Source organism: Monodelphis domestica, chromosome 2 (genome assembly GCF_027887165.1).
Source record: "Monodelphis domestica isolate mMonDom1 chromosome 2, mMonDom1.pri, whole genome shotgun sequence".
Lineage (NCBI taxonomy): Eukaryota > Metazoa > Chordata > Mammalia > Didelphimorphia > Didelphidae > Monodelphis > Monodelphis domestica.
Window position 1 is genome coordinate 510,846,639 of NC_077228.1, and position 12,694 is coordinate 510,859,332.

General features: G+C 50.0%; 1 protein-coding gene across 1 annotated transcript in view; it reads right to left on the reverse strand.

Annotated features, from left to right (window-relative positions):
• PITPNA (phosphatidylinositol transfer protein alpha) overlaps positions 1 to 11,851 on the reverse strand; it is a 39,942-nt gene extending 28,091 nt beyond the window's left edge. The window contains exons 1-3 of the mRNA XM_003340522.3: positions 11,632 to 11,851; positions 7,212 to 7,242; positions 1,234 to 1,379 (exon numbers count right to left, since the gene is read on the reverse strand). Coding sequence (XP_003340570.1) covers positions 1,234 to 1,379; positions 7,212 to 7,242; positions 11,632 to 11,651 — 197 coding nt within the window. The 5' untranslated portion in view covers positions 11,652 to 11,851. The remainder of the gene's footprint in view (positions 1 to 1,233; positions 1,380 to 7,211; positions 7,243 to 11,631) is intronic.
• Between the last annotated feature and the right edge of the window lie 843 nt (positions 11,852 to 12,694).

The following is a 12,694-nucleotide window of genomic DNA, read 5'->3' on the forward strand; positions in this document are numbered from 1 at the left end:
AAAAGAAAAGGGTCAGCAACTTTTTGTAGATTGGAATATGCCAAATATTCCTTTACTCACATCCTTGTGAATAAGAGAGTGAGTGAAAACATCAGGCTCTCTCCTTTACAACTGTATGCTACTGGGGTGGGATCACGGTCGAGGAGAGGGACTAGCAAGAGTCACCTGAGAACCAAGCAAATCCCATATGCGCTCCCAACACAGTTCTGAAATAACTAGCACTCCTCAAGTCTATCTTTAGAAATCTATAGAACTGTAGAGAGAAAGAAGGGAGAAGGCTGAGATATTAGCATCACACCTTGTAATCAAAGAGCACCGCCTTAGTTATGAGGTCCATAAAGGAAGTAAGAGCAAGATAGGGGCACAAGCTCTAGCCTCACTTATAAAGCACTTTATAGTCTGCACCGTACTTTCTTCGCAACTTTGTGAGATAATAGAAATACTGTGTCCATTTTACAGAAAGGAAAACTGAGGTTAGTGACTTCCCAAGGTCATATGGCCAGTCAGTGATGGAATCTAGGTCTTTTGACTACAAGTCTGTTGGCCCTTCTACTATGTCACTGTGGTAAGCCCTTGAGGGTCAAAGGGTGGGGAGAAATGCTTAGGAGAAGGAGGAAGGGCATTGATCAGGAAAGTGTGAGGGCACCAAAGATACACTTAACCTACTTCATAAATCTTGTCTAGGACCAACTGACTAGTCCTGGCTCTACCCCTCAAAATCATCCCACTACCACGTGTGTTGCCTTGGGTGCTGCCAAGCCTTGGGTTGGCACATTTAGATCACTGTTCCAGAAGCTAGACCACTTTAAATCAGGAACTGAACCAAATGGAATAAATTTAGATTCAGCTTAGAAATGATCGATTCAGCATTGGATTTATTCCAATTTGAAAGCTTTAGAATAATTCTGAGAGCCAGGTCCAGTTCAGACTGGTTTGATCAACATTTTTGAAAAGAATCTCCTAGTTTTAAGCAATTCAATTCAAATTCCACAACCATTTATTCGCCTCTGCAGAAGGTACTGTTCCTAATTCAGGAAATAATGGGGGTTCATGCTTTTGATTAAAAATTCAGTTCCAGTCCCCACTCTAAATTCCCACTCCCTTCAGCCAATCGAAAGCAGAAAGAGCCCAAAGTCATTCAGATGACCCCAGAATTGCTTCTCTCATTGGACTAGGCAGAGTCCTCCTAAGGCTCCCACCAGACTCATGGAGCTACCACTCGTTTCCACCTACCTCTGTAAATGGTAGATCTTGTGGGTATACTGGCCTCTCTCGCCATCCTTCTCATAGGGTTCATTCACCAGGACCTCCACACCTTCACCACCACCTGTTTCATTTTTGCTGGCCTCTGCCACCGAATACAGCTGTCCTACTTGATACTGAAGGAACAGAGAAACAGGAATTATCCTAGGGGTCACGGCTTCTCAGCAATTTAACACAATCTAGTTCCTTGTGCACAGAAATGCAAAAGGCTATCTAACCAGATCATGCTGCAAGCCCACATGGCTGGTGAATGTTCCATCCAAGTCATTCAAGAGTTCAACAAGGGCCCTGCCAAGAGTTCTTCCCAAGTAACTGAGATGAGTTGCCCCACAGACTCTAAAGTTGGCACATATGCCATGTAGTGGTTAGGTATCTCAGCGGACAATTCACTCATTCCATCCTTCCTATTTCTCAAATAATCTACCAGGGCTGACCAGGGAACAACAAGGACCGGGATCTCACTTGATTCTGAAACACCACCTGGTGAATAGGTTCCTGGTGATCAAGCCAGCATCTGCCCTAGAGGATCTCCCTAGAGTTAACTCCAGGCTCTGGCAGAGCCTCACTCCAACCACTTCAACAGAACCCCAAGTCCTCGCATCTTACCAAAGGGCTCTATAAAAGCAATAAGTCCTTCCCACCTGACACACCTCTTTTTGGTCTCCAGTGTCAGGCTCCTCCTCATCCTGAAAGGTGCCCCAAGAATACCCCCAGCAGCAAATAAGTCTCCTAGTCCTTTTCCAAATTCCTGAGGTCTTGCTAGATGACACTAAAGTGCCTCTCCGCTTTCTGGAATAGCATAGTCCCATGAGCTAGGACTCGCAGGTTGTACATCCTTTTGGCTGGCACTGAGGAGGTGGCAAATGCCTAGTGTCCCTTTCCTACGGTCACAGGCTACATTGGGCAAGGCTTTCTCTTGCCATCATGAAGCTTCGGTAGTGATTAGTTACACCTCAGTCCTTCTATCCTCCTCTCTAAAGGGGACCTGCAAAGGGGGTAGAGGAGAGAATGAGGGAGGAAAATGGACACATTCAGCAAGCACCCATCTCCTACATTAAATGATCTCTGCTTTGGCCAAGCCAGTAATAAAGCTGCCATAAGGAGGATAACTAAGAAAGGAAGGCCAGTCATTTGTGTGCAGTATTGGGGGGTTGGGGGGGAGAGGAAGTAGTAAGGAAATAAAACAAGAGATTCCTCTTGTATCCCTTTCAGGAAAAAAGGACTTAGAATTTCCTTCTCTTCTCAGATGAGGAGAGAAGGAATAGATATCACTGGGTAGTTGGCAGTGATGCTACTGTCTGTAACAGCAAAAACCATAGCAGCTGAAATAGTGGCTGATCACTTTACCCTGAGCTAACATACCAGGAGAGAGGGCAACCCCTGGAAAAGGGCTCAGCAAGAAAGTGGGGACCTCAGCCCAACACTTGGGCTAAGCTGAAAGGCAGCCCCACCTTGACCCCCAACATCCAGAGTTTCAGGAGAAAATGGAGGAAAAAGCCAAGAGTGGCTTCAGAAGGATCAGGAGCCCGGCCGATTAATCCCAGAGAACCTTCCTCCAATCCCTTATCCTGGTTAAGGGCCAGCCACCCCAGCTTTGCCAGTCCTAAGCAACGTCAGCACTGCCAGGGAGCTCTGTGACAAACTATAGATTCTGCTTGAGACACACACTGAAGAGAGGAGAGTCTGGCTGGAAAGGTGTCTCGGGAGGAGCTGTGAGAACATTCATGGCCTGGGTCAGCTCTCAAGGGTCTGCAGGGTCATGGCTGGCCTGATGGGACTAGCTGGGGACAGGATTCCCCAGGCACAGACTAATCTCCTTTAGTAACAGTGTTTCATTCATTTGGTCCCTCTTCAGTGGCAGGAGTTAAAGGTCAGGCTTTAAGAGGATCAGCCTGTTGGGTTGGCATCTTCCCCCTTTAATCTCCCTTGATATTCTGATCCTATAATCCCAAAGAGACAAGGGAAGGCGGTACTAGTAATGCAGCCTGGTAAATAAGACTCAGCCTCCACAAGCTCCAGTCCAGGGGATTCAGGGGGGAGAAGGAGTCCGTAGGGAAGAACCTGGTCCGAGAGCTCTCCCAGCTCTGTTAAGGCCGCCAGGCTCACATGGGAAGGCTCTTAAACAGCACATCCAGTAAGCCTGGAGGGAGGAGGTCAGTTTCTAAACCACTGGGTCCTCGAGGCCTACAAAGTCCACATTCCTGTCTGGGAGTTCTGTTCCCTTATCCCAAAGCAGGGCTTCAAAATTTAGCTAAGAAAAACAGGAACTCTGCTGTATTTAGCAATCCTATTACAGGAGAAGGGTGGGGGACAAGGGCGAACACACAACTCTGAAGCACATAAAAAACAGGGCCAGCTGCTCATTCCACCCACACAGCCGAGCGAGGCTGGGCACCCGAAAAGAGAGGGAGCCTTGGAGACGTCTTTGGAGAGGAGAAGTGAAACCACACTACACTCCCCACGAGGGCAAAGGGCAGGCCTCCTCCCCCCTCCCCCCATCAGATGGGCGCCGGCAGCCGACACACCCAGGGAAGGGCAGCCCTAGGAACGTTTGCCTCGAAAGTGAACCAGGCCAGATGATGACTGTGCCATAAAGGGACAGTGTTGGAAAAGCCTGGGAAGACTTGAGTGATCTGATGCAGACAGAAATGAGCAGAACCAGGAAAAACATGTACATGGTAATGGCAGCACCGTAAAGAAACAACTCCAAAGACTGAAGAACTAGAGCCACGGCCAGCTCGGATCCAGAGGACCCATGAAGAGTGAAGTCCGATCCTGTCAGAGGGAATGGATTCAGGGTACAGAAGAGAGAGGCATTTGTAGACATGGCCAATGGGAGAATGTGTTTGGCCTGACTGCCTATTTGTTACGAGGTCTTTCAGTTTTGCATTTTCAGTGGAGAAGGCGAGAAAATAGATCTTTGTTCATTGAAAAAAATTAAATGAAGTTAAAAAACCAACCTAAGCAGGAAGGAAAAGATCCTGACAGTATGAGGGTCATGTTACAGCACACGAAGCCACTCTTCCTAGGAAACGCCAAGCTCCTCAGAGATGATGGAATGCTCAAACATCCAGATGGCAATTCTCCCCCCGACCCCCACCCCCAAGAGGGCTGAATCAGGCTATAAAGGTCTTCTTACCACTTTCCTCAAGCTTATAAATCCAAGTTCCTGCCCTACGATCACTTCAGAACACACACGTGGGGGCCACAAGATGCTAAGCTAAATCCACGGGGTCAGGATGGGACAAAGGATTCTGGTCTCAAAGAGTTCTTGCTTCTTCCAAGGTCAGGCTAACCTGTGCTTCCTTATTCTTTCCGTTCAGGACTTTCTCAAGTTCTCCAAGTGAGGGTTCACGATGTCTGTGGGTGAGCAAAAAGGAGGTCCTACCCTCTCTCCCTCCTCCCCTCCAGGCAGCCCTGCATCATTTCTAGTTTGTTACTCCTATCCTGAGCATCACCTCCTCTCAAACCAAACCCCAAGTGTGCTTGGCCAGCTCAGCCTCAGGCTGATACTGCCTTCTCACGCCAACCTGGACTGTTTTTTTTAACGTTTAACCCTTTTTTTACTCCAACAGATAGAACCAAATGCTTTCATAGGTAAAAGTGAGTAAATGCAAGGAGAAGGCATCTTTGATCCACCAGCATCAGGCCCCACATAACAATTAGCTTTTGGGTAGTAGCAGGGGTATAGGAAGAGCATTGGGCTTGGTGTCAGAGGATTTGGGTTCAAATCTTGGCTCTCGGGGCCCTGGATATTGCTTTGTGCCTCATTTTCCTCATCTATAAGGTGACAGAGTTGGACTCTTGACCCTAAATCTAGAATCCTATGATCTTAATCAGAGCTCCCTATGACTTAGGCTTCAGAGGAACCAGAAGCTCTAGGGCAGAGTCAAATCCTCTGAGTTGTGGCATCAATAAGCTGGAAAAAATCCTAAAGCTTCCATCAGGGAAGAGGAGTCCCACCCTGAAGAAAAGGATTCCAATGTGCCATGAGAGAGCTTTGGTATTTCAGGAAGAGCCTCTACACAGAAGGAAGTCCATGCCATGCTATGGGGAAGTATACCCAGAACTGTGCCCTGGACACTAATGGTTCCCATGCTGTGACCTCCTGCTTCGAAGGTCAACCCTTGCTATTTCAGTTGGAGAAAGCAAAGTCCTGAAGTCAAGTGAGCACAGGGTGCCCTCAGAAAGTTAACCCCTATCAGTCCAGGGTTCAAGGCCCCTCTGGTGCTGGCCTGAGGCTTGGCTACGGCCATCTCAGAGAAATCCCAGAGGCCACCTAGGCTACTGCTCCCCTTCAGATGGAGGCAATTCCAAAAGCACTCTCTGCCATGCGTCCAGTGCTAAAAGGACACGTGTCTTTATGTCTTAACCAAAATCCTTGGGTCACAAGCTAAGGCGACACAATTCTTCTTGCAGAATTGAACAACAGCTTATCATGATATTCTGATGAGGAAATGTGAACGTATGTGAAGGCAATCAATCATTAAGTACCCCATCTCTCCTCCAGGTTTACCCTGCCATTCTCTTAATCCAATGGAGTTCTTAAACTTTTGAGGTGCTGTGGGCTCCTTTGGAAGCAGTCCATCCAGGAAGGCCTATGGATCCCTTCTTAGAATCATGTTTTTAAATGCATAATATAAAAGACACAGAATTACAAAGGAAACTAATCCTATTGAAATCAAGAAGGTATGTGTATTCCTGTCCAAGTTCACAGACCACCCCCCAATCTATCCATGGAGCCCTTGTAAGAATCCCTGCCCTAACCTCCCCCCTTCAGAGCCCTTGTCCTCTGTGAATGGCTACATCCCTCTCCTTGGGTCTATTTCTAAGTTTCCCACAATGCTTCTCATTTGTGTAGTTTGGCAGTGAGCACAGTCCTCTGGGAGGGTCAGATTAGTACTTCTCACTCCTTTCATGGTGCATGGAAGCTGGACCTAAGACAGGACACTTTCTGAAGATAAAAAGTTATCTTCTTTTTTTTTTTTGCCTGCCTGTTGGTTTTTGTTGTCTGTTTGTTTAAGTATTATTTTATATGTATAAAGCAGTTTATTATCAGTCAGAAACTCTTATGATAAATATCATCCAAAGGTAAGGAAGGGTGGGGTTCTGAGAGAAGACAGCACTAGGAAACAAGCTCCTACAACTGACCCCCAACTCCACCACCACCCCCCTTGGGGCTCCCAGGCTGGGCTGGGCTTCTATTCTCCAGGGGAATAGAAAGCAGTAACGAGGCAAGTTACGTTAAATAAAGCGCTGCTCCAAGCTGGGAGGAAGAGGTGAGAAGCACAAAGCAAGGAGTGGGAGGGAGGGAGCTTCTTCCTGGGAGGAGAGAGGAGTCACATTCAGGGAAAGACAGGTGAGGTGGACCTGGTGACAGGTCTGAGAGAGGACCAATGATGAGTCAGCACTCTGCCTACATGGCCATAACCAGAAGCCAGCTGGGTAAACCATGGTGGTTTTCATTCTCTTCTCTCAGCAGACTTCCACATCTTAATTTCACCATCAGAGGCCTTGGGGAGCCTGGAGGGTCTTTACACGTTCTTTTCACAAAGAACTCCTAGAGGCTCCCTAAGCAACTGACATCTATGGGAGACTTACTGTTCGAGTGAACCAAGGATGCACCTGAGGAGGTGTCGTTCCATTATCCCAAACCCAGTAAAAACAGGCCATCTTTATTTTAGGAATGAAAAACCACCTGGTGCACCTGGTTAGCTCGAGGCCAAGTCAGGAGGGCACTCAGGTCAAGCCCTTGTAGAATGAGAGACCGAAGCTGGTCCGGTGACAGTCAAAATGAGCACTGCTTATTCTGACTTTTGGACAAAGTGCAAATCAAGTTGGCAGCAGGGAAGGCATCAGCCTGAGTGGTAAGAGCTCCAACTTAGCTGACCAAAGGGAAACACTTAAAAAAAAACAACCCACAGTGGAGATCAGGAAAAAGGACTTACCTCATCAACAGACACAGGCAGGACAACTCGACTGTAAGAGAGGGAAAACAAGGGATCAGCTGCAGGCTGTACCAGACTTTCAGATCAGCATCCAAAAGGATTTCAGAAGGAGCCCATTTACTTGGCACAGTGCTGTAAAAGAAGTCCACAAGAGCATTCTCTGCCCTCAGGGAGATCACAGTCTAAGGTACACTGTGACCTTCTAAAAGCCTCATCTTGGACACCCTCAGAACCACTCCTGCCAGCCTCCTTTGCCACTGCCAGGTCCAGGGGGACCTCCTACCCCAAGTATGTGATCGATAAGCTTGATCTAAATAGAAGAGGCAGCCTTAGGCATGATGCAGTGGCTCAAGCCATTCAGAACCCAGAGACTCCCTGAGGTCAGAGCCTGGAGTTCAGATTTCTTAGATAATGAATCCTCTACTACCGATCGATGCCCAAGGGCACCAGCTCTGAAATCAAGCGAATGCAGCCTGCTCTACTTGCGGACACTCCAACCAAAAAGCTCAGCAGCGCTCTCTGCTACTTCCCTTTTTTTTTTAAGTTTGTTTTTTTTAAACTCTCACCTTCTGTATTAGTATTGATTCTAAGGCAGAAGAGCAGTAAGGGCTAGGCAATGAGGGTTAAGTGACTTGCTCAGAGTCACACAGCTAGGAAATGTCTGAGGCCACATTTGAACCCAGGACCTCCCATCTCCAGACCTGGCTCTCTGTCCACTGTGCAGTCCCTACGGTTAGTTCTCAAAGCTGCAGAATAGAGACAAATCAAATGTCTTAGTGGACTCGTCAAACATTCACTAACCAAATATCTCTACCAATTACTCAATCAATCACATTGAAAGAAGACCACGATACAGCTAAAGCAAAGTCTCCCCAGGAGTTGTACCGACCTGTGGGATCCACCTTCCAAGAGCTGTCCAGAAGCACCCAAACTAATCACTTGGGTTTGCTTGCTTCTCCCACCCTGCTAGTGAGGATGTCAGTGGTTGAACACAACGAAGCTGGAAGCCTGGAGGAAATTCTCACACCAGCTAAAACCTACCTACCAAGTAACTCCAAACCAGTAGCCCCCTATGCTTTTCTAGGCATCTTGTAGGGCTCACATTTCTTAGCCTTTTTGAGGTTTATAAAGTTCTTTTCAAGTGGAATCTCCTTGTTGATGCAGAGAAGCCCAATGTCTACTTCAAGGGGAAGGCTGCTGGAAGCCAATAACTAGGTAATGGGCAGCATGTGCTTAGACCTAGCAAGTCAGTTATGGAGGCCAGTTTGGCTTTCGTTTTCTAGGGCCCAGCCATAACCACTGAAACCCTGCTGCACCAGGCAGATGTCTAGTTAAGCTCCAACAATGAAGTTCTCCTTCCTGTATAGCATTTCTCAAATCCTGCCCCACACCCCAGACCAGTCAACACTCGGTTCCTCCACTTAGGGCCTCCAGAGAATGTGAGAAGCAAATACAGGGTTTGGGGGGATAATGAACCAAGATTAAAGCATCAAACAAGAATGGTAGGCTAAACTAGATGGCTCAGAGCCTCAGCTGCTAGATAGATAAACAGCCCAAAACGACTCAAGTAACTTAAATAATGCAGTTTATTGGAGATTGCTGCTGACACTTCCCTCTCCTCAGAGAAAGCCAACACCATAGAAATGGCTCTTAATTCTGGGAAGAGAATTCCCACATCCTCCAAAGAAACTTCCTAGAAAACAACAAACCTTTGAAATCAGACCATGAGGACTCCTGTTTGAGGAATGATCAGAAACATCTATGGCAGACTTTGAGAGCATCAGGTCCCTGAATTCTGCCAGAAACAGGTAGGTTTGTCTGAGTTCATTCCTACCAGGATGATCCAGAACTGCTCAAAAGCCATCTATTCTCTTTGCTGCTACCTGGAAATGAAGCCACCTTCCCAGCTCCAGAGAGGACAACAAAGGAAACAGAACATCAGGTCTGGAGACTCCAATCACAGCCTGCTAGCGTGACCTTCACTCTCACCCTTCTCAAGAGCGGCAGCACTGCAGTTATGGCAAAGTATCCCAGACCCCTCCTCCTCTGAGCCACCAGTGCACCCACATACACAAGCCCACACGCATCCACATAAACACAGGCAGGGCACACATCTAGAAGGAAATGTAAATGGGTGGGTGAGTGCTGCTGCACTGGGCCCTTCAAATCACAGGAGATCAAAGAACAAATGGAGGGAACTCATCTTCCCAAAGAGCTCGGATCCCTTCCAGGCTTGCCCTTCCTACCAAACTCCAAACTGCAGCTGACTGCAGATTCCTGCAGGGAGGGACCAGGAGAAAGGCTGGCAGCCTGGGCATGAAGAGTTAAAATCCCAAAGTTACCAGAGTGCCTCCCTCTCTCCTGAAAAAAATAACCAAGGAAACATTTTCCACCTTCTCATCTTCTACACAGTCAGACTGTAAATCTCAAAGAGTGTACTGCCCCTGCGGACACTATAGGAGCCCAGTCCCAAGTCTGCAAAGCCCTGGGGTTGGGGGATGCTGACAAAGTCTTGCCCCTTCTTGGATGACTTTTAGGTCCCTCGTCTCTTACCATCCACAGCACCAGCGTCTCCCCTTTGTACTACACTCTCCATAAACTTAGGGTCGGAGCTTATTAAGAACCCAGCAGCACCTCTCTCCCCCAGAGGGAAGGGAAGCACCCAAAGACTCACACATCCCACCACATCTACCTAGGAAGATCCCTGACCAAGCTGTACCAGCTCCTCACTTCCTCAGCATCAGTCATTCCTAGACTCCTTGGGGACACTTGTCTCAAACAGCCCTCCTGGCTCTCCCCTTCCAATGAGGCAGTTGTCTTAAAACTGTCTCCAATTCCCCCATCCATCATCTTTAAAGATGGCCCTGTGACATTTACTCAGGATAGTAGGAATATCGTTCCCAATGCCTAGGAGACCTGAGAATTTTAATACCCTCATCACCATATCTGTTCCCAGTGGTTCCAGGCAAAGACTCCCTTCCCTTCCCTAAAGTACCCACAAGGACCATGAACACCAAGGATGCTGCTGCTTACTTCAACACCATATAAGGACTCCCCCTTCTCATTCCTATGGGGCAGGGATAGATATGGGTTGTATCATCTCTCAACAAGCCACCTGCATCAAGGAACCTCTCCCAGAGTCTTGGGAACTATATTTTTGTCCCTCCCTCCCTCCCCTTATTCTCTTCAGAGCACAGGGCTTAGGAATCTCATCCTCAACCCTTCAATCTCTGCCAACTCCCTCCCCCCCACTTAAATTCCTTTACCCTGCTGATTGTCTTCCAACATCCCCATTATTCCCAATATCTTTCCTTGTCACCCCTCCAGCTCCTCAAACTATCATCTCTCCTGACCTCCCATGACCCCTAAAAGTCCTGCTCTATCATGCCATCTTTACCCATAAACTCCTCCCACCCATCCTTCTCTGTGACCCCAATCTCCCCTTTGCCTTTGGGATACCTCCCCACCAAACCTCTTTTGGTCTGCCTAACCCAAGACCCACAAGCCTTTCCTGTCAATCCAGACCCTTCCCTGGTTCACCTCAATCAGCCTCCCTCCCCACCCTCCCAGTACTTGCCAGGTCACCTCCGATCTCTCTGCCAAGATATTTCTCTATCTGCTCTTTTATTCCTCCTTTGGTTGAAACCAATCAGTCCCTAGTCTCCATCCCAAGAGTACAAAAGCCAACCCTGACCTCTCAAGACCCCAATGGACAGCCCCCTTTGCCCTTTAAGGTACCCCCTTACTTCCTCCCATCACCCCTTCCCAACTCCTGAAAGACCTCTTCCCCTTCCCCCACCATAGCTTTCCTGACTCTTCAGTCCAAAGTCCCCACCCCACTTCCCCCATCCCTCCCAGCACCCTCCCCCCAGCCTTTCCTGGCCCTCAGCACCCCTTCCCTCCCTTCAGTGCTCCCATCCCCCTCATCATCATCATCACCATCCCCTTCCTTCTTCAATGCCCCCATGCCCTTCCTGGCCCTTAGCATCCCCTTCCCTTTCGGTGCCCCGACTCCCCTCCTGGTCCTAAGCACCCCTTCCCCCCCTTTAGTGTTCCCATCCCCCTCATCTGCACCCTCTCCCCCTTCGGTGCCCTCATCCCCTTCCTGGCCCTCAGTACCCACTCCCATGCTCTTATCAGCTTCCTCCTCAGTGTCGCCCTCCCCATCTGCGAGGGTCTCCAAACCCCTGGGCACTGGACCCCTCCAGTGGTCCAGCCCCCAGCCCCAGTGCCTAGGTCAGCCCCATCCAGACGGCCCCCCCCCCCCGCCCCTTCCCGTCCTGGCACGCGCGCACTCCGGGCACCTCCGCACGCGCGCCCCCGCCCCCTGCACGCGCGGCCTGGGCTCCCTCTGGCGCGCGCCCCCGCCCTCGTCCCGGGGGGTCCCCGCGCCGGCCGGCCGCCGGCCCCGGACACTCACTACTCCTTGATCAGCACCATGTCTGGAGCCCCGCGCGCGTCCGTGCGGCTGGCCCGCTTTGCAGCGGCCGCTCTCGCCTCAGCTCGGTCCGGCCCGCGCTCGTCGTCGTCGTCGTTGTCCTTCCCTCGCCCCTGGCCGCCTGTCCAGCCTCGGCTGCCGCCGCCGCCCGGGGCTCCTGGTTCCGCAGCACCGCGCGGGGGGCGGGGCGTCTCTGCGGCAACCAGCGCGTCACGCGCACGCGAGCGCGCTGACTTCACTGCGGGGGCGGGGCCTTCGGGGCCTTAAAGGGGCAGTAGCCCGGCGGGGCGCTGGGAGCTGTAGCGCCAGCGCCCCGGCCCCCTCCCCAGAGCCAATACTGCCCTCGACTACCCCTTTCCCCCCGCCCCCGCGACAAGAATGTGTCCACGCGCGGCGCGCTCCGCTCCGGGTCACACGTGTCCAGCGCGCGATCTCGGAACTTAGTCGTGGGCCGGTCCACTATACCCGCAGGATGTCCCTCATGGGAGGCAGAGCACTGCGTCCTCCACTGGGGGCCCACTCGTGCCCTATTCCTGCTTGGACTGTTGTTGAAGCCGCCTCCTAAGTGGTCTCCGGCCCCTTCCCTCTCTAAGTGAACCACGCATACCTTTGCGGAGCCAAAGCTCTACCACTGCAGTATCTTTACTTAGGTTCAGATGTCGCCTCAGATTCTGCCACCATCCTGTCAACCTGGGCAAAACACTTATCTCCTGGATTCTCAGTTTCCTAAGTTGTCAAATGGAAGGATTTGGACTAGAAGGTGGCTGAGGACATTCCTGGCTCTAGACTTATATGTCTGATCCTAGGTCACTGTTCTGCTCAGTAAACTCCCATGGCTCCCTGTTGCCTCTAAGATCCAGTACAAATTCCTTTTCATTTGGGGGGCATCCACAGCCTGTCTCCAGTCTTGCACCACTTCTTGTACCCTAGGATTCAGCCAGGTCGGACTATTGTGGCATTTCATTACCATTTCCATCTCCTAACTGCATGCTTTTTCACAGGACCTCATTCTGGAATAATGATAATAGCCAAATTTGAACTTGGT